Here is a 23,348-nt window from a genome sequence, read left to right on the forward strand (position 1 = left end):
CCCCGCATTCACCATTATAGCAGATTTCACTCCTTCAGCAACAACTGCATGTCTCTGACCGATACTGCAAGCTTCGCCGTAGAACAAGCCCTTCAGCCTGAGCGAGCATTCTCAGCGGACTACGCACTTCAAGCCGTTTTCCCCCTGACGCCGTCTCACCTGTGGCTATCCGGCGACGACGACGATATATCCTTTTAAATTATGCCTGGTTCATCCTGCGCCACGTGCGGACTCAAGCTGCACGAGGCTGATGGACACGCGAGCTGCATTTCTTGCCTGGGAGCTGCCCACGCGGAAAATGCGCTCTCCGCCGGCGGATGTGAGGCCTGCGAAAGCATGCCGATCTCCGTGCTGCGCACCCGGCTAGCTCTCTTACGAAACGGCGATGCCGCGTCACCCGCCCTTCCCTTCCCGGCACTACTTAAGCCGCGGAAGAAGAAGCGCCGCAGCCAAAGGCCCCCCGAGACCATGGAGATAAGCGAAAGCACGCCGGCCGTGTCCCCGCGTGCCTCGCCTTCTCCAGAGACGACGCCCTCTCCAGTTTTCTTCGAGGGAGACCTGCGCCCCCCCCCGCCACGTGACGGCCTTGTCTCCTTCGGGGGATCGGGCGAACACGACGACAGCCTGTCGATTACTGCGTCTGAGGAGGAATGGCCGGGCTCTCTCGACCCCGCCAAAGCTTCTGAGGCATCAGGCAGCATTTCAGCGACCAGGACTAACTCCGACGCCGAAATGCTTCGGATCCTGACAAAGGCTGTCACGGACCTCGACCTCGAGTGGGCCTCGCCTGAGGAGCCGCCCCGTAGTCGGCTGGATGGCTGGTTTCTCTCAGGGCGCCAACAGGCCCCACGTCACAAACCAGCGCCATTTTTCCCCGAGGTCCACGAGGAGCTGACCAAGGCGTGGCGAGCACCCTACTCAGCACGGGTGGGTTCATCTGTTTCCGCGACACTCTCATCAGTGGACGGTGCAGCGGAAAAGGGCTATGAGTCTTTGCCGCCCCTCGAGGAGGCTGTGGCAGCTCATTTGTGCCCGAACACGGCGGCTAGCTGGCGAGCTAGAGCTACCCACCCCAACAAGCCGTGTAGAGCTACATCAGCCCTCGCCGGACGCGCTTATTCCGCCTCTGGCCAGGCTGCATCGGCTCTACACACCATGGCCGTGCTTAAGGTCTACCAGGCCAAGCTCCTCCAGTCCATGGACGAGACTGGCCCGGATCCGGAAGCCTTCAGCGATCTGAGGAGCGCTACGGACCTAGCCTTGCGTGCTACGAAGGCTACAGCACAGGCCATAGGTAAGAGCATGGCAAGCTTGGTAGTATTAGAGCACCACCTTTGGCTGAATCTAACGGAGATCAAGGAGACGGACAAGACACGTTTTCTCGACGCCCCCGTGTCCAGCTCCGGCCTCTTCGGCCCGGCGGTCAAGGGGTTTTCGGAAAGATTCACCGAGGCACAGAAGGCGTCCCAGGCAATGCGACACTTCCTGCCGAAACGCTCTAGCTCAGCGTCCAAAACCAAGCCAGCCTCTTCGCCGCATCCAGTCAGACCGGCAAAGCAGGTATCTCAGCCCCGCCCTGCGGCTGATACCTTCCGCCAGCCGAGACCGACAAAACGTTACCCGATGCCCCGGCGCCAAGGCCCGCGGCCCAGCGGGGTGAGTGAACCGGTTCCGCCGAAGTCGTCCTAGCAAGGATGAAGAGAGAGGGCTCGTGTCTCGCACTAGCCGGACCACCCTCAAAAAGACCCACTATACTTCCCGCAGCTCCCTGTTTAGTTCAGGCGGCTGGGGATTTTATTACTGTAAACAGGCCCGCAGCAGTGAGCGCGCCTCTACAAACAAACGCCGTTTTCACGGCGACCCAAATAAAGCACAAAAAGAGTATGTTTCACAAACACAACCCATGGTTTCACGGTCCCCCTACACTAGGTGGCCCCCTCCATGTTGTAAGAATGACTTCCCCACAGGCAAAAGCTTGTACAGTCAGTCAAACACTCAATATGTGCACAAATCACAATGTAAAGGTAGCGAGTCCCCACAGTGTAGGCGACTCATCCCATTCAGTGGTTCAATCCCTAGCCACACGGGTGCAGGCCTGGCAAGCCATCCCCGGTGTGTCGAGTTGGGTCATAAACATTATAAAGCGAGGCTACTCGCTCCAATTCGCTCGCAGACCCCCAAAATTTCAGGCGGTAGTCGAGTCTTCAGTGAGAAGCAGCGTGGGTCACATGCTTCGCGCCGAAGTACAGAATTTGTTAGCAAAAGGGGCGATAGAATTAATCCCTCCAGCGCAAACATATTCAGGGTTGTACAGCCGTTATTTTCTAATTCCGAAAAAAGACGGCGGTCTCAGACCCATACTAGATTTGAGACATTTGAACAAAGCTCTCATGAGACGGCCGTTCAAAATGTTGACTATCAAACACATCCTAGCGCAAATTCGCCCGGGGGACTGGTTTGTAACAATGGATCTGAAAGACGCGTACTTTCATATTCAGATAAACCCTCGTCACAGGCCATTTTTGAGATTCGCCTTCGAGGGTCAAGCCTATCAGTACACGGTTCTGCCCTTCGGCTTGTCCCTGGCACCCCGTACATTCACGAAGTGCATGGAGACAGCGCTCTCTCCCCTGAGACATCAGGGAGTGCGCGTGCTGAATTATCTCGACGACTGGCTGGTGCTAGCACAATCGAGAGCAGAGCTGATAGCTCACAGAGATTTGATTCTCGGCCATTTGAAATGCCTGGGTCTCACAATCAATGTTGCCAAGAGCAAACTGACACCCAGCCAGACTGTAGTTTTTCTGGGCACAGTTTTAGACTCAGTGGAGATGACAGCGCGGCTCACGCGAGAGCGCGCGCTCGCAGTGCAGACGCGAGCGCGCGCCCCTGAAAAAATTTCAGAAACTTCTGTAGACTCCCCGAGTCTACATCCCTACCAGACACCTACGATCGGTCAACGAGCGACGTCTCGTGGTTCCATCACAGAAAGCCACAAAATCACTTTCCAGAACATTCTCATTTACAGTTCCATGCTGGTGGAACGCTCTCCCCACCCTCATCCGGAATGCAGAATCCCTGACAACATTCAAAAAACAGCTGAAAACCAATCTCTTCCGTGAGCACTTAACCTTATAAAAAAATAAAAAATAAAAAAAAAATCCTTTCCCTTTGAAACATCACTTATCAGGCTTATGCTACTCTGAATAATACCAGAACTTCGTATTTTGAGCACTTCCTGCGTTGTTGTTGCTTTTGCCTCTTTATGATGACTCGCTGAACTTAGTCCTAATTTGTAAGTCGCTTTGGATAAGGGCGTCTGCTAAATGACTAAATGTAAATGTAAATGTAAATGTAAATGTAAATGTTCTCGGTCTCATGGCAGCAGCATCGCCAGTACTCTGTATGGGATTACTGCGCATGCGCCCGCTGCAACACTGGCTGAAACGCCGTGTGCCAACCCATGCATGGCAGTCCGGCAGCCTGCGCATCATGGTGAATCACGGTTGTTTAAGAGCCCTGATTCCCTGGCGAGCTCAGGACTGGTACCTCAAGGGTGTGACCATGGGAGTAGTTTCCAGAAGGAAAGTAGTGTTTACAGATGCATCCAACCTAGGTTGGGGTGCTCTGCACGAGGGCAAGCCTGTCTCCGGCCTCTGGTCGAGCACGGAGCAGAGCTTACACATCAACTGTCTGGAAATGAAAGCGGTTGGTTTGGCCCTGAAAGCATTACTAACAAACTTAAAAGGTCACCATGTCCTGGTCCGCACGGACAACATGTCAGTGGTGGCCTATATAAATCGCCAAGGCGGCATCAGGTCAGGCAGCCTGTATGCCCTAGCGAGAGAACTCCTTATATGGGCACAGAGCAATCTGCGCTCTTTGAGAGCAATGCATATCCCGGGCGTTCAGAATCTGGGCGCGGATACGCTCTCACGGGGCAACACTCCCCCAGGCGAGTGGTCCCTAAACCCTCAGACGGTTCGTCTGATATGGAGTGTGTTCGGAGAGGCCGAAATAGACCTTTTTGCCTCGAGATCCAACACTCATTGCAAAATGTTCTTCTCGAAGAGCAGGGATGCGTTGACCCATCATTGGCCCAATCACCCCCTCTATGCTTTTCCCCCTGTCTCGATGATTCCACAAGTCATAAAGAGGGTCAGGGAGAGCGGGTGCCCAGTCCTGCTGGTGGCCCCTCTCTGGAGATCCAGACCGTGGTTTCCGGAGCTGATTCAGCTATCAGACACAGTCCCTTGGCCTGTTCCAATGAGGAAAGACCTCCTCTCCCAGGCGAAAGGAACGATATGGCATCCGCGACCCGATTTATGGGCCCTCCATGTGTGGCCCCTAAACGGGTACCCGGGGACCTTCCAAGGAAAGTCCTAAACACTATCTCCGAAGCTAGGGCCCCGTCTACTAGGCGCCTATATGCTTTGAAATGGTCAGTGTTTTCCAGCTGGTGCTCGAAAAACTGTTTGGACCCAGAGTCATGTGAGGTAGATGCAATATTATCCTTCCTGCAAGAGCTGTTGGATGCGGGCCGCTCCCCGTCCACGCTCAAAGTGTATGTGGCAGCTATTGCAGCGCATCATGCCCTGATAGCTGGCCAGTCGATAGGAAGGGATGATTTGGTGGTGCGGTTTTTGAAGGGTGCTAGGAGGATTAACCCCTCCAGACCCCCTTCTGTGCCCCTCTGGGACCTCTCCAGGGTCCTGGGGGCCTTAAAGGGCCCACCATTCGAACCGCTACAGTCGGTTGATTTGAAACCTCTCTCGCTAAAGACTGCTCTCCTGCTGGCACTGGCATCTATCAAGCGAGTAGGGGATCTGCAGGCGCTCTCAGTGAGCCCTTCATGTTTGGAGTTTGGCCCAGGTGACGCTAAGGTCGTCCTCAAACCCAGGCATGGTTATGTGCCTAAAGTGCTTTCAACTCCGTTTAAAGCACAGGTCATTACGTTATTAGCCCTTCCCCCCTCTGCCGAGGATGGGGAGGTGAATCTTCTGTGTCCTGTCAGAGCACTGAGAATTTATCTGGAGCGTTCTGCGTCTTTCAGGCAGTCAGAACAGCTATTTGTCTGCTTTGGTGGCCGATCCAAAGGCGATCCAGTCACCAAGCAAAGGCTGTCTAGATGGATTGTGGATGCTATATCTATGGCTTATACCTCGATGGGTCAGGTTTGCCCCATAGGTATTAAAGCCCATTCGACTAGAGGCATGGCTTCATCGTGGGCTTGGTCATCTGGTTTTCCTATTCAGGATATTTGTGATGCGGCCGGCTGGTCCTCGCCTTCCACATATATGAAATTTTATAATATGGAAGTTCCTTCTCTGCATGCGAAGGTGCTTTCAGTATGATGAAGACCCGGCAGTGCCCGGTCTTCTCTACAGTGTACTGTGCACAATCATTCACATATATATATAAAACCCGCTTGCTGGTTATTTTCTAATTTACTAAATAGCCCCGACGGTGTCTGGGTTCATTAGTATATTGGGTTGGTATTGTTACTGACACATATATTTTATAAGGCCCGACGGTGTCTGGTCTATATATATAAATATATATTATAATGGTTCGGACTTGTATTGAGCTCAGGGGTCCTGAGTTCAGTGGCAACCAGTTATTTTTAGTGCGGCGTTTTGCATGGCGTCCCCACTGCGTATAGCTACGCAATACGAAGTGACCGTTCGAAAGGGAACTACTCGGTTACTATCGTAACCTCAGTTCCCTGAGATAGGGAACGAGTATTGCGTAGCCGGCCGCACTATAGTAACCTGGTGAGTTGTCGCTTCAGTCGTGGAACCTGCTATAATGGTGAATGCGGGGCTCTGATATAGACTAAGGCCACGCCCCCTTTGGGAGCTCTGACGTACAATGTTGTTCATTGGTGGCCTGTCAGAGGCGCCCGCGCCATTGGTTTAAGCAGTTGCTGCAGCACAGCCTATGAGCGAGCCACGCTCAATGTGCTAGCTGTGCAGCTGCAAATGCGTTTTAAATAAAAGCTTCAGTAAATCGAGGAAAAGGAGTTTCCCCACTGCGTATAGCTACGCAATACTCGTTCCCTATCTCAGGGAACTGAGGTTACGATAGTAACCGAGTAGTTTTCAGTTTTCAGTTCAGTAGTTTTCAGTTTTCAGTCGTAGTTTTCAGCCGCGCCGTCACGTCATGGGGGCAACTGTTGCTATGGAGCGTTCTATTGAGTTTCGCCTCTTGGGCTTCTATACGCTGATTTCACGCAGCCGCCATTTTGAAATCGAAAGTGAGGCTCCGGTGGGAAGAACCCCGGAAGTAAAGATAAACAACAATGCCTTGGATTACCAACCTGAAGCTGCTGCTGCGATTTACACTATTGGATGTTAATATCCAATATAGGATATGTATATAGTTCATTCCTGCTTCTTTTTTTACATTCTGAATTATATATATAAAAAAAATATATTTATAAATTAATTTCACTGTATATAGTCTAAAGTATGAAAGAAATGTATGTACATTTTTAGAATTGACACAACATCATTAAACACAACAATACGCCATCGCATTCACGACTCTCCTGTGATTAAAGGCGACACTTCCGGTTTTCTTACCACCGGAGCCTCGCTTTCGATATCAAAATAATGGCTGCGTGAAATCAGCGTATACTCTTTGTCTCACACAGAGCTGCTGGTAGCGTTAGCATTAGCAAGCCTAAAAAACAGCAGGGCAAGCCATGTACTCTCCCCCAGGCCAGCTGACAGTCTTGCCTGGGCCCGGGACGAGATAATCTTAGATGCCAATTGACTTTGATTAATATGCGCGAGGGAGAGAGAGCAAGACAGCGTTCGACGTGTTGTTTGAAGACGTGAGAGTGCGCGCGCGCGGCCGGGGCTCTTTATGCTCGTTATCGCCCTGTCAAGCCTGGTTTACGGTGCGTGTCCACTGGCACGGTGCGAGCGGAGCGGAGCGAGCGTTTTCAATTCATTCCTATGGAAGTCGAGCTTCACGCTCGCGCAGTGCATTTTGGGATTGACAGCGGACCGGAGAAAGCGTTGAGAGCGACCGAGAGCGTCAAAAGGTTGGGCAGTTCTCGACTTTATGCAAATATCAAGCGAAAAACGCGGTCGGCAGCCAATTGCTGTGAGGTTCGGGATGTGACGTCTGTTTTGAGAGTTTAAAAATATGCAAATTGTGCCGGAGTTTATGCTGGATTTAGTGCGTAAATCATTTTGTTTACAAATTAGACGCTTTGCAGTATATACAGTATATGTTAAAGATTTTATTTTGGATGTGTTCTTTGTGATTATATTGGCTGGGTTTATAAAAGTTTATAAAATTGAAAGGATCTTTGCTTGGTGCATTTGGAAACAAAGCTTGTCTATTTCTAAATGTAATCGCGTGCATCGCTGATGATTATACTGTCCGTGTGTTGAAAAAAGCTTAGATTAAACACACTCGCAACAGACAAAGCGGAGACATTACAGCGTTGCCAGCGGCACTGAGCGGAGTTTTGCCGCTGTAGTGGACACGCACCGTAACGCCGCCTTCACACTGGCAGTTGAAATCAGCTCCGTAATACGCAATACGCCCCCAGCGGACGTCGTACTACACCGTTGAAAAGCTTCGTAAGCGAGTAGAACAAAAATGGCGGAGAGATTAACGGTTGATTTTGTCAGTGTCAGAATGTACAATTCTGTATGATCTCTCTGATGAGGGTTATAGAGACATTAATCGGAAGGCTGCTGCGTGGAGGAAAGTTCCCAAGGACGTTGATATGTCAGGTCGGCTAAATTGGTATAGGGCTTTTAATTGTATTAACTGCCCTAACAACGTTAGAAAATCATGAAAATAAAAAAATGACATGACAACTTATCAATATAAAATCATTATTTATTTTATTAAAAGTTGAGAATTCAGGTTTGTTTATCAGTACCATAGCAACGCTAACTTCCGCTGGAATTGTCGGATAGGAACCGTCCGTAGCATTTCGCAAGAGTTCAATTTTTTGAACGCATCCGGATGACCAACGGACACGATTTTTTTCGCACCGCACTCGTTCGGACCCGGTTCGCACCCATTCGCATGCGGTCTGCGAATGTCCATAGGAAATGAATGACTTCCGGTCGTTTCGTAGCCGTATCGGAGCTGATTTCAACTGCCAGTGTGAAGGCGGCGTAAAGCCTTGGTTATACTTTCGCCTGGCTCCGCAGCGCGAGTCTCCGCAGCGCGAGTCTCCGCAGACTGCGCGCGCACCTCCGCAAACGGACGAGGCGTTTATACTTGACGCGCTCGCCATTGTACTATTCTGTGAAACGATAGGGGGCGACTCGAGTAATTGTCCTCTAAACCATCAGGAATCAGCGGTGAGAAGAAGAAAGCTACACACGTGACAATGTTAATTTTAGTACACCACCACCAATACCACACTACAAAAAGAATTGTGAAAAACCCACACTACAAAAAGAATTGTGTAAAACCCAGTAAACCCTGAGATTATTACTCGTGACAATAAAACGAAATATATGGATATGAGAATGTGTATACAATATAACTAAATTAACAATCTCTAACATATTTTCTAATTTCACTAAACATTTCATTAAGTTTCGTGAACATTTTTATTAAACATGGACCTTTATGTTCATTAAAAATACTTTTTATGCTATTGTATGCTCATTTGTTAAATGTAAGCAACTAATTTAGACGTGCAAACTGGGTGCCGGTGTGGTGAGAAGTTCGAGCTCGGCCAGATTCGGCTCGAAGTCGTTCATCTTCGGATGCGGCGCCGCGCGCGTTGTTACAAAATCTGCCGTGCACACCGCCAGGCGAAATGGGCCCTTGCGCACCCAACGCGCGCGACCGCCCACACCGTGATGACGTCATTTTTGCCGCGCGCACCTTCGCGCTCGTGCGGACGCGTTGAGTATAAAGGCCAATTTATACTTCTGCGTCGGGTGCGCGTAGAAGGTACGGTACCCTGACGCGCACCTCCTCAAAAATGTAACTACGCGTCGCGGCGACGCGGACCGCAAGATCTGTGATTGGTCGGCTGGATAGCATCGCGTTTCCTCCTACGCATTTCCGGAATGATCTTCTGCACTCTGCACCGCCCGCCCGCCATTTTTAAATTCCGAGGATCAGTAAAGAGCCATGGAAATAGACCGAGTGACCGAGAGATTGCTTGAAGAAGTGCGGAAATACAGCCATCTGTATGACTCCTTCAGTCGCCATTGCTCGTAGAAACCTAAACTCAAAATAGCCGCGAGGAATGTAAACACAGTGGAACTGGAACATTAAAACCCACCCGCGCCAACTAGCGTTTCGGCGGTGTAACTGCAGAGCAACACAGACATTCGCAGAAGTATAAATGCTCACGACGGCGTCGCCTACGTGCGTAGCCTACGACGTACACTACGGCGTACACTCGACGCAGAAGTATAAATTGGCCTTAAACCAGGCTTGATGGGCCTTTCACACAGGACGCGGTATGCGCGGCGCTTGCCGCTGAGTTCTGCGTTGCCCTTCAGATACAACGCGATTTGCGCTGCGCTATGACGTAGGCGGAGTTTTAAAAACTTTTAGCGGGAGCTCTATTACGTCTGTTGTTCCTCCTTTCGGTCAGCAGCAAACCATGTATCTGTCCCATTCTTAATTTATGTTACAAAAGATTCTATTTCAGATAAATGCTGTTCTTTTGAACTTTCCATTCATAAAAGAATCCTGAAATAAAAATGTAAATAACGGTTTTCAACAGTGATAATAATCATAAATGTTTCTTGAGCATCAAATCCTCATAAAATACTGATTTGAATACAGCTTTCCTGACGATGTCCCTATACGACCTCAAACTTGTATCGTACAGCTCATGAAATTCCGACACACACAAGACTAGACGTTCATCCATTTTGATTTCCGTGCTTGATCCCCCGATTGTATTGGCTGGTAATCGTCACAGAGCGCAGCGGCAAAAGTTGAACTATTTTGAACTTTGACCGCGGCGTGCGCGCGAGCTCGCCAATGATGCGCACCGCTGCGCTTGCGCTTTGGTCGACGCAGCAACAAAACGTCCTTGCGCGGCGCAAGCCATTGAGATGAATGGGTTTTATAGCGCAGCGCCGCGCATACCGCGTCCTGTGTGAAAGGCCCTTTATACTCGACGCATCCGCACGAGCGTGAAATGGGCCCTTGCGCACCCAACGTGCACCCAACGCACGAGCGCGAAATGGGCCCTTGCGCACCCAACGCGCGCAACCGCCCACACCGTGATGACGTCATTTTTGCCGCGCGTCGAGTATAAACCAGGCTTTATACTCGACGCATCCGCACGAGCGCGAAGGTGCGCGCGGCAAAAATGACGTCATCGCGGTGTGGGCGGTCGCGCGCGTTGGGTGCGCAAGGGCACATTTCGCCTGGCGGTGTGCACGGCAGATTTTGTAACAACGCGCGCGGCGCCGCATCCGAAGATGAACGACTTCGAGCCGAATCTGGCCGAGCTCGAACTTCTCACCACACCGGCACCCAGTTTGCACGTCTAAATTAGTTGCTTACATTTAAAAAATGAGCATTCAATAGCATAAAAAGTATTTTTAATGAACATAGGCCTAAAGGTCCATGTTTAATAAAAATGTTCACGAAACAATGAAATGTTTAGTGAAATTAGAAAATATGTTAGAGATTGTTAATTTAGTTATATTGTATACACATTCTCATATCCATATATTTTGTTTTATTGTCACGAGTAATAATCTCAGGGTTTACTGGGTTTTACACGATTCTTTTTGTAGTGTGGTATTGGTGGTGGTGTACTAAAATAAACGTTGTCACGTGTGTAGCTTTCTTCTTCTAACCGCTGATTCCTGATGGTTTAACTTTAGAGGATAATTACTTGAGTCGCCCCCTATCGTTTCAAAGAATAGTACAACGGCGAGCGCGTCAAGTATAAACTTGAGGGGGGGGGGGGGGGGGGTTCTTGACCACTATTTCAAGGACAATTAGGAAGAAAACAAATATAAAGCTTTTATGTAACTCAAATATTACATGTTTTTTCCACAAATAGGCCTATTTTTTATATTTTTCTTTTTAATTATTCCATAATTTAATGAGGGCCCAGTTCTGCTCACACAGAGCTGCTGGTAGCGTTAGCATTAGCAAGCCTAAAAAACAGCAGGGCAAGCCATGTACTCTCCCCCAGAGACATAATACTCAGTCTGAGTGGGCAGGAGGGCATAAATACTGACTGATTAATCAGTTTGCTTGGCCAGTAGGATATTCATTTTGACCAACAACTTGTGTAAGTATAGGTCAATTTGCCTCATGCAATGAAGTATTGCAGCTTTACAGCAATACTGAAGTAGGTGTTAAGTCTTTCCTTGCTGGAAAGTCATGCCTCACTTTAAATCATGCTGCTATGATTATTATGCTATTCTTTATTTTCATAAACACAAATAATCATAAACATAACCACCACTATGTGCCCATGACATAATGTACTGTACCAGTGAAAAGTTGGACACACTTTCTTATTCAAGTGAATGTAAGGGTTGGTTTAAACTTTTAGCTGGTACTGTCCATGTTCTACAACAGCAAAATTTGAAAAATGTACTTTGGCTGCAGCCGAAATCACATACTTCCCTACTATAAAGTAGGCAAAAAACAGTAACGTGTATATTCTGTTTTTGTTTGGTTCTGTTCCCATTTACCCTGTCATTATTTGTTGACTTTGGCTTCAGCCGGAACCACATACTTCCCTACTATAAAGTAGGCAAAAAACAGTGACAAAAGAAGTATGTCCAAATTCACATTACTCATAAAAGAGTAGGCAAAAAGTACCCGGATGACCTACTTCTTCTGACAAGATTCTGAAGTGTGCATACGATGGACACTTTATTATCTCATGAGGCCACAGGAGAGGATTTGTGAATGGCAGTGAAGCAACGTAACTGACGCTGGTAGGTCACAAGATAAGGGCAACATGGCTAATGTAGTTGAAAACCCTCTGTGATTTTTGACATCTTTTGAAGTTTTATTAAAGAATATATTAGTGTCCTGTATTCTCTATTCACAGTAAAAAAAAAAAATAAAAAAAATATATATATATATATATACTGAATTACAATAAGGTCAGTTTAAATGCAATAATTGGCTGGCAACCTAGCTGCCAGTGTATTGTGTTTTCCTTCTCTATATAGTACATAATTGTTTACTGTGATTTTCTACAGCAGATTGTTGGTTACTGTGATTTTCTACAGTACATAATTGATTATTGTGTGTTCTACAGTGTATTTTGGTTACTGTAATTTTCTACAGTACATAATTGATTATTGTGTTTTCTACAGTTGGAAGTTACTGTGATTTTCTACAGGGAATCATTGATTATTTTGTGTTCTTCAGCACATCGTTGGTTACCGTAATTTTCTACAGGAAATAATTAATTATTGTGTGTTCTACAGAACATTTGAAGTTACTGTGATTTTTTACAGGACATTGCTGATTACTGTGACTATCACAGTACTTCTTTTATTACTGCAATTTTTGACTGAGTATTCTACTGTGAACGGGTATACAGTAATTTCCTGTGCACAAACACAGTAAATTACTGTAGATTTCACATTTGTTGTTTACTGTGTACCCATTATTTTCCAACATGGCAGACAAGGACATGTCCAAATGCATACGTTTTTGATCACTATTTAGTTGACTTCCTATTCCTGATGTCTTGTCTCCATGATGTTAATAATTCAATGTACTAATGGTGCAGGCTATCGTTAAAATAAAAAGTGACAAGCTTTAAGACGTGTTTTACTTTTCGAACAAATACCTTGAGGAGAAAGATTGTGCTCCACTGACTTGATGTGATTTTAAAGCCCTGAGTTCATCTGCCTTAGCAAAATAATTAAGATAACACTTTCATTGGTTAATATTAGTAAACTACTATTGCTAATTTTAACAACTCCGACTTTATTGCACACTGATACCACAGTCAACTGCAACATACTTTTCTGTCTTTATTGTCTTAAGATTTGCATAGCAATAAATGTAAGAAAAAATGTCTTACCTAATAGATGGACAATACAACAAAGAAATACATAAATATTAGAAAGAACTACAAAAAAGAGGAAGTGAACAGAGACAGCAGGAATTATAATATGATGAAGTGATTAGTAAAATTGATGGTGTCTATTACATAATGAATTATTCAAGGCAAGGCCAAGGCGAGCACAAAAGTATAACATTTCAAAGCTAATAATAATATCAGTAACATTAGTAATATACTCTTCTGCACTAGGGTTAATTACATTTCTGCCATTCCCTGCAGGGGAATTCCATACAAAAACATGTGCACCAAAAACAAACCCACCCTTGTTCTTACAATCAATTGCTTTATAACATTTGAAAAATATTTACATGTACAGGGAACTACAGAGAGCATGTGAAGTCACATTCAAGTTTGGTCTAATATTTCCGTGAAGCATGAATATATGAAGGTTGGGCAAAACTTGTGAGCAGTGTTGTTCAGAGTGTGTGACAGTGTCAATGCTGAGATATTGAATCAGTGTTAAATCAGTCAGTTGAATTTGACAGTCCCCCCCCCCCCCCCCCCCCGGCATCTTAAACATTATCATAATATAAAAAATTCTGGATGCCAATGTTAAATAAAACTTAAAGCAGTTCCTAACACTACATGTAAAATTATGCCAGTCAGGAGTGAGTAAAAACTGGGACTTAAAGCTGCCGTCGGCAAGTCTGGCAGATTGGGTCGATTAGCCAAAATTTTGAATGTTTACAACTCTCATGCCCCTCCCCACTACCAGCGAGCACCCTCCCATCGAGGTCGTGCTCGTCAGTGCGTCACTGTGCGTGTGTACCTGATTTTCTGTGAACGCGTCCGTCTCTTCAGCATCTATCAACACCATGGACTCGGAGGTAGGCAGCCCTGGCTAATCTATCCATAGATAGCAATAACCGAGGAATTGGAAGCTTGTTAGTAGATTTTCTCTCCGCCATCACGCTTCATGCAATCTCCAGGCGAACTTCAGGCGTGGCGTGTGCATGTGATATTAACGTGCGCGAGTGAGGGGGGATCTGTGGCGTGTGCACGACCTGTGATTGACAGTCAGATCTCACACCCCCCTGCGCTGATTGGACCTGATGAAGCGGGAGCGCTGGATTTTTGCAAAACAAATAACACGCTCCAGGTGGAGTTAGAAGCTCGGTTTTTTTTCTAAAACCACCTTATTTATGTTGTTCTGTCGGATTATAGTGTCGATTACACTGAATATGATCAAAAAAATTTTGCCGACGGCAGCTTTAAAGATACATTTAACTGGGACTTAAAGATACATTACAATACCTTTTTACCTACTCTAACAGAAAAAAACCTAGATTTATCTTTCATACTGTAGCACCACATTCACTTGTTATGAATATCCCTCCAGCTGACTCAGAGTTAGGTTTCATGGTATTAGCTAAATGTTAAATGCAATTGGTAGGCCACCGATACCTGTATGCAGATCAGTACCTAAGTTGACGTGTATTTGTTGGAGGCACGGCTGTTACTTTGTTCGGATCCTCGCTCTGTCACCTTCAGCTTCATGCAGGACTGCTTGTCATCCATGGCTAACATTTCAGGAGGCAGGCACCAGCAACACAGACATGACTGGAAGGGAACAGAGGAAGAAAAGTATTATTTATCATATAAACTACTGAAGGATGCCTATAGCTCACACTTGCAAGAAAATTAAGATTAACTGAATAAGGCCTTAAAATATACAGGTGAACAAACTAAATATTGAAATCTTTGAAAATCGTTTACACTGAAAAGAATGAATGCACAGTCTTAAAACATGTTTTTTTTGTGTGTGTTTTTTTTAAGTTAAACATTTTATAACATGACATGGCATCATAAAAATGACATGACATCATAAAATGTGGCTTTCACACGCAATGAATGTTTCAAAACAACATTTCATGTTGAAAGCTAGCAGGACACCCGTCTAATGCATATTATACAGAAAAACAAAAAGTAGTGCAGAGGAGTGCAAAAACAAGTTCTGTGGGAAGTGGCCCTATGTATTAAACATTTGTATTATCATATGCAGATATTATCACATTATTATCATATGCAGAGACTTTCATTTCAGTGATGAGAAATTTTTATATTTTTGTTTTCACTGACAACATCATATAAATGGTAGCCATATATCTACATTATTTAGTACATTGACATAGGAGTTTTTATTTTACCTAAATTTGCCAATATATTATTACTATATTTTTAATATTTTTACATCATAGCAGTACATCATTGTCTGTCAGTCTGTTCTTACTCTGAAGCAGCTCTTGAAGCGTTTGCTAACCATGTACAAAGCGATTGGGTTTATGCATGAGTTCACTGATGCCATGTTGATCCCAATATGATCAAGAACCAGGAAGAAACTACAGGTAAACAAAAACACAAACAAACAAACAAACAGGCTCATTATTATTAAGACTATGATTTACCAAAAATAGAGAGATTATTTGTTTCTAGATTACATGGCAGAACTGTTGTCCTCTGAAAGCCAAATTTAAATGTTTAGAAAAACATTGCAGTGTTTTAACAAGAGAAGCCTTTGAATATAGTTGATGTGATCTTACCTCAAAAGCTCACAGCGATTAGGGTCTCTTTCATCATAAATGGTAAGCTTTAGAATACGGCTGAGGTGCAGTGGAAGCCAGCACAGTGCAAAGACTAGCACCAGACAGAACACGGTCTTAGCCACCTCACGCCTCTGTAGAGCACAATCATGTCTTTTGCCTATTTATTTTGATTTAGAGACAATCATAGTGGATTAAGACATAATGACAAGTAAGCTATCCCCAGAGTAACAAACTTTGGGACAAATTATTAAAGTGAACAAGCTTTTTACGTCCCATTGGCAGTACACAATTATGTCTTTATTTTGTATAGGGAGTGTATGGTCTCTCTTAAAAGAATATACAGTGCACTTTCAAAAGTCATAGAGGACAGAGTGCTCTGACCTGTTTTAGGTGATCATTAAGTGCAATTTGGACTCCATTCTTCTTTCGAAGCATTTCACAGGTCATAAGAGTGTAGAAGATGGCAGTACACATCAGCGGCATGCAGAAGTAGAAACTGAAAAGCCACCAATCTTTGGCTGACTTATAAAACTGGAAATGAACACATATACCAAATTACCACTGACAAGTAATTATAATCATATTCAGGGTTGTCCAATTATTATGTGTCGTCCAAAATTTTGTTGATCCAACTATTGTATGACATGCAAACTGACCTGCATGAACTCGTTTTTCTGCATAGGGTGGAGCAAGCAAATTCTAAGCAGCTCTCCTTTGTAGTCCATTGTGATCATATCAAAGCCAATGGCCTCTGGCACTGCAAGTATAATGGACAGCATCCATATCAGAATTATTTCAATAGCGGTCCATTTGGGGATGCCGATGCCTTTAATGCGGTTCCATGATGCCACTGCTCGAAACCTTGGGACAATGATCAGTGCCAGAAGCAAAATTAATTAGTGTTACTAGATATTATCTAAGAGCTAAGAGCAAACAAATACAACAAAATACAGATACCTGTCTATGCTCAGTGCACACAAACTCAGCACTGTGATGCCAACTGACGCCTTTTGTATAAAAGGAACCAGTTTGCAAAGTCCAACACCAAATGGCCAATCTTCCGCCAGAAGCTGAAAGACAGTTACTTTTGTGTCAATAAGTGCCAACAGAAAATTACATAGGGGAGAAAAAAAAATTCAACCAAATATTTCCAGAAGAGCTGTTATGACTACACAATTACACCTTGTTTTTAGTGAGCCAATTGTTAAAAGCTCTGTGTTGAAGAGGATGTGGGACTTCCTAGTTTGTAAAAACAATTTTTGTGTTTCATGGAGTTAGATCATGGATTTTTTGATGAGCTGGAGCTGTCATTTTTTCTCAGATTGCTCTACATACTTTATAAAGGGCTTAAAAGCCGGGCCACAACCCATAAGATAAAATATTGGTGGACTTTGGTGGGTTATTTTTAGTAACACTACTTAAAGCCTTTATATATAATGCATTATAAAAGTGTAACAGAAGCAATCTAGTAAGAGCTGTGCATGTAAACCTCACTCCCCTGGCCTCAAGAGGCACAATAGTGGCCGACGCCAGAGACTGCTTTCTTTAGCGTCCTTGTTAGGGCGCACGCCTACCATGGCGGAGACACCGGTTCAAGTAGGACCAGTTAGAAAAGCATTTTTAATGCATAATTATGCTTTGTAATGCACCTTATAATGCATTGTATGGTCTCATGAATAATTGTAACCACAGTTATAATACATTATAATACCTATTCATTGAACACACCTTTAGAAAGTATAATGCATTGAAACACATGACAGACAAACAATTTCAGATGTAACAAGGAATGTGCAAATTGAATGCATTTTAACTTTGGTTACAGTTATTTATGAAAAGATATAATGCATTATAACATAAATTATGGAGACCATTATAATGCATTATAAATAAAGGCATTCAGTAAAGCGTTACCGTTCTTTTTTTATTGTTTAATATGAAATTCGATTTAATATTTATATTAATCTTATATTCTCCCTTTTGTTGATCAACAGCATGTTAGATTTTTGTCTTGAGATGTACAGGAACAGTCAAAAGTGTGGACACATTACTATTTTTAATGTTTTTGAAAGAAGTCTCTTATGCTCTTCAAGCCTGCATTTATTTGATCAAAAATATAGAAGAAAAAAAACAACCCAGTAATATTGTGAAATATTATTACAATTTAAAATAATGGGTTTCTATTTTAATATACTTTACAATATAATTTATTTCTGTGATGCAAAGCTGAATTTGCATTACTTCAGTCTTCAGTGTCACATGATCCTTCAGAACTCATTCTAATATGCTGACTTGATACTCAGTTATTAGTTATTATAAGTTGGAAACGTCTTGATTTTTTTTTTGTCTTTTTCCACAAATTTTGTATGTATGCAAATTGTATGATATCCAAGGTACACATTTCTAGTAATTGTGCAGTTAATTATCATATTGTATTTTCATAAATCATATTGCATTGTTTCCTCTCCCCAAATTTGTCACTACCGAAACACAATAATAAATAATAAATTATTTAATAAGAAGGCTTTTATTGACCTATTTTTTTTTTTACATCGACCTTATAAATAATTTTTTTGCCATAAAAAAAAAAAAAAAAATTCACAGGTAAATCAATACAATTTTAACAATATTTCAAGTGTAATTTATAAGATTTGTTGTATTTTGAATCCAATCTTTCTTTGTAAAAGGCAAAACGTTAATCATACTGATTTCAAAGTTAAGGATTCATTAGTTTGAATATACATTGAACCAAACACTATAAACATCTTAGTTGATAATTCAACTAAACTTCATTTTAGGCAAAACATGCATGTTTCGGTCGTGACGGCACATTTTCGGTAGTGACAGTAATGTTTTGGTAGCGGCCACATCACATTACATAATTTTAACTCGCATACTAAAACACAACTAAAACATACTAAGATACTAATGATTTGCATAACTGTACTAAAATTTTGATTATTTCCCCCAAATGTGTTCCCTTTTGTCACAACCAAAACAATGATGACATGTTTCGGTCATGACTGTTTTGGTAGTGACAATTTTAGATACTTTTGAGCCTAACTCAAAGATGCTAGTCAGCACATGGTTAACTAGTACAGTTCTGAACAGTTGTACACACACAAAAACTAAATTGTATCGAATAACACTCAGAAAACCATGTCACAACCAAAACTTGACCATGTTTCAGTAGTGACTGTATCGGTAGTGACAATTTTAGATACTTTTGAGCCTAGTTCAAAGATGATAACCAGCACATGGTTACCTAGCACAGTTCTGAACAGTTGCACACACATAAAAACAAACTTTTATGGAATAACAACCAAAAATAAAAATAAAAATAAAAATCTGCTTAAATTGCAGAAAAAAAGGTGTTTGGTAGTGGCGTCTCTTAAAGGGGTGATGAACTGAGAAATAAAAATTTCCTTGAGCTTTTGACATGTAAGAGGTCATCATACTATAAGAATATACTGTAAGTTTCAGAACTGAAAACTTCTTTGTTAGTCCAATAAAAGCTTTTATAGACAGCAGGCACAGCGAAAGACAGGTTTTTTAAAAGTGGGGATCTATGACGTCAAAGGGTATAAAACACCGCCTCCGCAGAAGAAGATCAACGCCTACTTCAACACTGCCTGTTTAGCCCCACCCACCGATTCGCACATTAAATGAAACTCATTATAATATGCAAAACTGTTATCCAATCATAGCAGTGGGCGTTTACTTCCAAGTCTTCAATGAGGCACGCCCATAAAAAACAAGCGTTTCAGGAGCTGGCTCAAAACCAGGGTAGAAAATAGCCAATTACTTATTCATTATGATCTTTTTTAATGTAAAAACCAAGCGAATGTCGTAAGTTGACCTCAGACAACAATAGTTTATTTTTTATTTTTTTTTAAGCCAGTTCATGACCCCTTTAAAGTAACACACAAATGTTCAGACTTTAGAACACATTTCCCTCAAAATGATGGTATCTATCTATAATGAAAGAGAGGCTATGAGACAGAGGGACACAGGAATATTTCCTGATCAAAAATGTAGGGGTGTGGTTAAAATCTATGGACTAAAACACACACTGTTTCGGTAGTGACATGAAAATGCGGGACGCATTCTTTTCATAAAATTTCATGATTTAAAAATAAAATATATAATAAATGTTGTTGTTTTTTAATTTCACTTTTTAAAAGAAATCAAAAGATATTTTTAAAAACAACAATAAAAAACAAAAACATTTCAATATCATTTTCACAAGTTGAAATTTAGGGGTTGGGGTTCGAGACAGCCACCTCCCAATTGAAAGTACCCAATAAATTATGATTTTATATTAAGCTTACTGACATTTGAAATATTATTGTGGGATTCAATAGATAATAAAAGTTTAGCGTCTGTGTAAACATCTAAAATTTGAATACTTGCTTTTTAAATGTGTTTTTTTGTTTGTTTTTGTTGTGGAACAGCAGTTTGCTCCAATTCTGTAGAACGGCCCATATATTATTACGAAATATTTCTATTTTAAATAAATGCTGTTCTTTTATTTTATTTTACTTTTTTTATTAATCAAAGAATCCTAAAAAAAGTATCACATGTTATAAAAAAAATTTAATAAAAAAAAGCAGAACAACTGTTTCCAACATTGATAATACATCAGCATATTAGAATGATTTCTGAAAGATCATGTGACACTGAAGACAGGAGTAATGATGCTGAAAATTCAGCTTTGCTTAACAGAAATAAATTGTATTTTCAAGTAGGCCTATATTAAAATAGAAAACCATATTTTAAATTGGATTATTGAATATTTCACAATAGTAAAAAAAAACAAATCTGCATACATTTCTGATCAAATAAATGCAACCTTGGTGAGCAGAAGAGACTCAAAAACATACAAATAGTAATGTTTCCAAACTTTTGACCGGTACAGTATGGATCTCATTTCAACTTTCAGATGTATGTTCCCCTTTAAAAGGCAAATAATGCAAATTTCATATAGAAGGGTTTGAACATCTACATAAAGATGAAAGCACAACAAATTGTTGTTCATTGTTAAATGTAAATCAACATTTAGCTGCCTTGAAAATTACTTTTTTAATTAAATAGACTGTTGTTAGAAACTATGGAAGCTTGTTTCCGCCACTGAATAATAAATAAATAATAATAATTGCGACTTTTTATCTCACAATTCTGACTTTTTTTCTCACAATTGCGAGATATCAAGTCAGAATTGTGACTTTTTTTCTCACAATTGCGAGATATCAAGTCAGAATTGTGACTTTTTTTCTCAGAATTGCGAGATATGAAGTCAGAATTGTGAGATATAAAGTTACAATTCTGAGAAATAAAGTCGCAATTGCGAGATATAAAGTCGCAATTGCGGGATATAAAGTCACAATTCTGAGAAATAAAGTCGCAATTGCGAGATATAAAGTCGCAATTCTGAGAAATAAAGTCGCAATTGGGAGATATAAAGTCAGAATTGCACGATATAAAGTCGCAATTGCGTGTTATAAAGTCAGAATTGTGAGATATAAACTATGCTGTGGTAAAAAATAAAATAAAAAAAGGCCGTCTTTTTTCCCCTTAGGGAATAAACTTTATATCTCACAATTGTGAGTTTATATCTCACAATTCTGAGAAAATATGTCAGAATTGCGAGATATAAAGTCGCAATTGCGTGTTATAAAGTCAGAATTGCGAGATGTAAACTCGCAATTGTGAGATAAAAAGTCGCAATTATTATTATTTATTTATTATTCAGTGGCGGAAACAAGCTTCCATAAGAAATTGCTATTTGAATTGTACATAGTTTGGTTAATTTTTTTTTTTTTTTTTTTTTTTTTTACATTGTGGACCCATGTCTCAAGCCTTCCCAAAAGTTAAATTAGAAGGATGTGTGAATTGATCTACATAATTGGTTGAATATTGCAATGCTCATAAAATGGCATTGACCTGTTTCAGATTTCAAAACTGTGAGGTACTGTTTATTAACGTTGCAACCAAGTAAACTGAGTTTACAAGTTTAAAAGAGAAAACGAAAGGTGTTTTTTAAAAAAAAAAATTTTTATGAAAGACTAAATAAATAAAAGCTGTCCTGCAAACTGTGCTTACCTTATACACGTTGATGGGTATGTCTATCACGATATGCAACAGGTCCCCGAGCGCCAGACTTGCAATGAGGATATTAGGACCGTTACGCATGCATTTATTTTTATAAATGATTCTGAGCAGCGTGGAGTTTCCGATTATCCCAACAACAAACACAAGGCATGAAGCCACGGTGTTAATATACTTGAAAGTATCCCTGATTTCCGTGGGACCAGTGCACATAGGCGGCAAAACTCTTGGTCGTCGAGGCATGGACTCATTGACCACATTGTCTTTTCCAAGTGCAGATTTGAGAGTTGGAGACACGGGTCCCGTGGAAAATTGCCTCTGATTAAAATCCTTCCCTTGAGCACTTATTAAGACGAGGTGTCCAGACAGGAGAATGAGCAAAAAAACAACGCATCTCGTGTCCATCGTTTATATGAAATGTAGCCTATGGTAAATACACACTATGGTAAAACTGTTATTAATTTAATCATTAGATTGACAGGCAGCCAAAGGTCTGGTGCTAAAATTACAGAGGCTTTAATAAACCAATGGAAATAGTCTCTTCACGATAATATTGGTTGCAATATTGGTACCCTTCGCAAGTTATTCGTAAAGAGAAAATCGAGAGAAAGTCCTTTCGTCTCTGGACAAGTTAATCCATCAGAACTCCAGATGACTTAATTTAGCGCACATTTCCTTCTAAACGCAAGGACATGTTTCACATAACCACAACGTTACGCTTAAGTGTTTTATCCCTGTTGTATCTGTGCAGCGTTTCCTCAGACTAGCCTACTCTCTCCCCTGACCCTCTAAATAACTTGACGATCAGAAAGGACCACGCAGACTATAACGAGAGGGATGGTGACCGCGTGCATGTAATTACCCAGCAAACATGGTCAGGGGCGGACTTTACCATTAGGCAAAGGTCGGCAATTGCCTTGGGCCCCGAGCTACCTAGGGGCCCCCAAAATGCCCTATTAACTTATGCTTAAGTTTTTTTTATATATTTTTTTTATAATATATTTCTAAAACTCCATTTGCGAAAAATGGCATCAATCATTAGTGTCGCAGGCAGGAGGGGGCCCCCCCGCCTCACAACATTGGACTATTCCATTATCTCACTTTTACTGCGCATCTGCGAAAGTGACAAGGCTGTGCCAAAAAAACTGACGGAGAAAAAGAAGTGATTGACAGACAGAGTGTACAGAGTAGTAGACAGAGTAAAAATGAATCGAAGCTAGCTACCCAAGCGGTGCTGAAAAAAGGAGGAAGCGGGAGGAAAGCAAAAAGTCCGAAAAAGTGCGCGGCGCGAAAGATAAACAACACGCAGTAACAGGAGGACTGGGAAATAGAGCAATTGATCCCCAGAGCAAGACGAGTCTAAACGCGAAAATGTAAAGTTTCGAAGTTACCCAAGCGGCTCAAATAAAAGAAAAATAGTGAAAAGACGCTGATAAGTATTTGGGAACGCTGCCAAAGATGACAAACTTTTTTATGGCTACTGTTGGGGATACAGATCAGGAACAACAACGTCCAACGCACAGAAAAATCGTGAAGCAAAGAGGACACGGAGATCGACAGACAAAACTGAGCAGTTTATGAATCATGATATTTAAAAAAATCTCAGCTCTCAGATTCTGTCAATTCTA

The 23,348-nt window shown here is 42.2% G+C and overlaps 1 protein-coding gene across 1 annotated transcript; it reads right to left on the bottom strand.

Moving 5' to 3' along the window:
- Positions 1–12,964: 12,964 nt before the first annotated feature.
- On the bottom strand, positions 12,965–22,591 carry ednrba (endothelin receptor Ba). Its single transcript, XM_082165561.1, has 7 exons — positions 21,715–22,591; positions 16,570–16,682; positions 16,269–16,473; positions 15,994–16,143; positions 15,610–15,743; positions 15,300–15,408; positions 12,965–14,629 (listed from the first exon to the last, which is right to left on the bottom strand). The coding sequence occupies exons 1-7, from the start codon at positions 22,123–22,125 to the stop codon at positions 14,492–14,494; spliced, it is 1,260 nt and encodes a 419-aa protein (XP_082021687.1). The 5' UTR covers positions 22,126–22,591; the 3' UTR covers positions 12,965–14,491.
- Between the last annotated feature and the right edge of the window lie 757 nt (positions 22,592–23,348).

This window comes from Leuciscus leuciscus (assembly GCF_965113295.1).
Source record: "Leuciscus leuciscus genome assembly, chromosome: 3".
In the NCBI taxonomy this organism is placed as follows: domain Eukaryota; kingdom Metazoa; phylum Chordata; class Actinopteri; order Cypriniformes; family Leuciscidae; genus Leuciscus; species Leuciscus leuciscus.

Bases quoted from the DNA above. Each gene is read 5' to 3' on its own strand.
- ednrba (XM_082165561.1), bottom strand. From the start codon at position 22,125: ATGGACACGAGATGCGTTGTTTTTTTGCTCATTCTCCTGTCTGGACAC. The intron at 16,683-21,714 runs GTAAGCACAGTT...ACTGTCTTTCAG, and splicing joins TACCCATCAACGTGTATAAG to CTTCTGGCGGAAGATTGGCC. The intron at 14,630-15,299 runs GTAAGAACAGAC...GTTCCCTTCCAG, and splicing joins GCTTCAAGAGCTGCTTCAGA to TCATGTCTGTGTTGCTGGTG.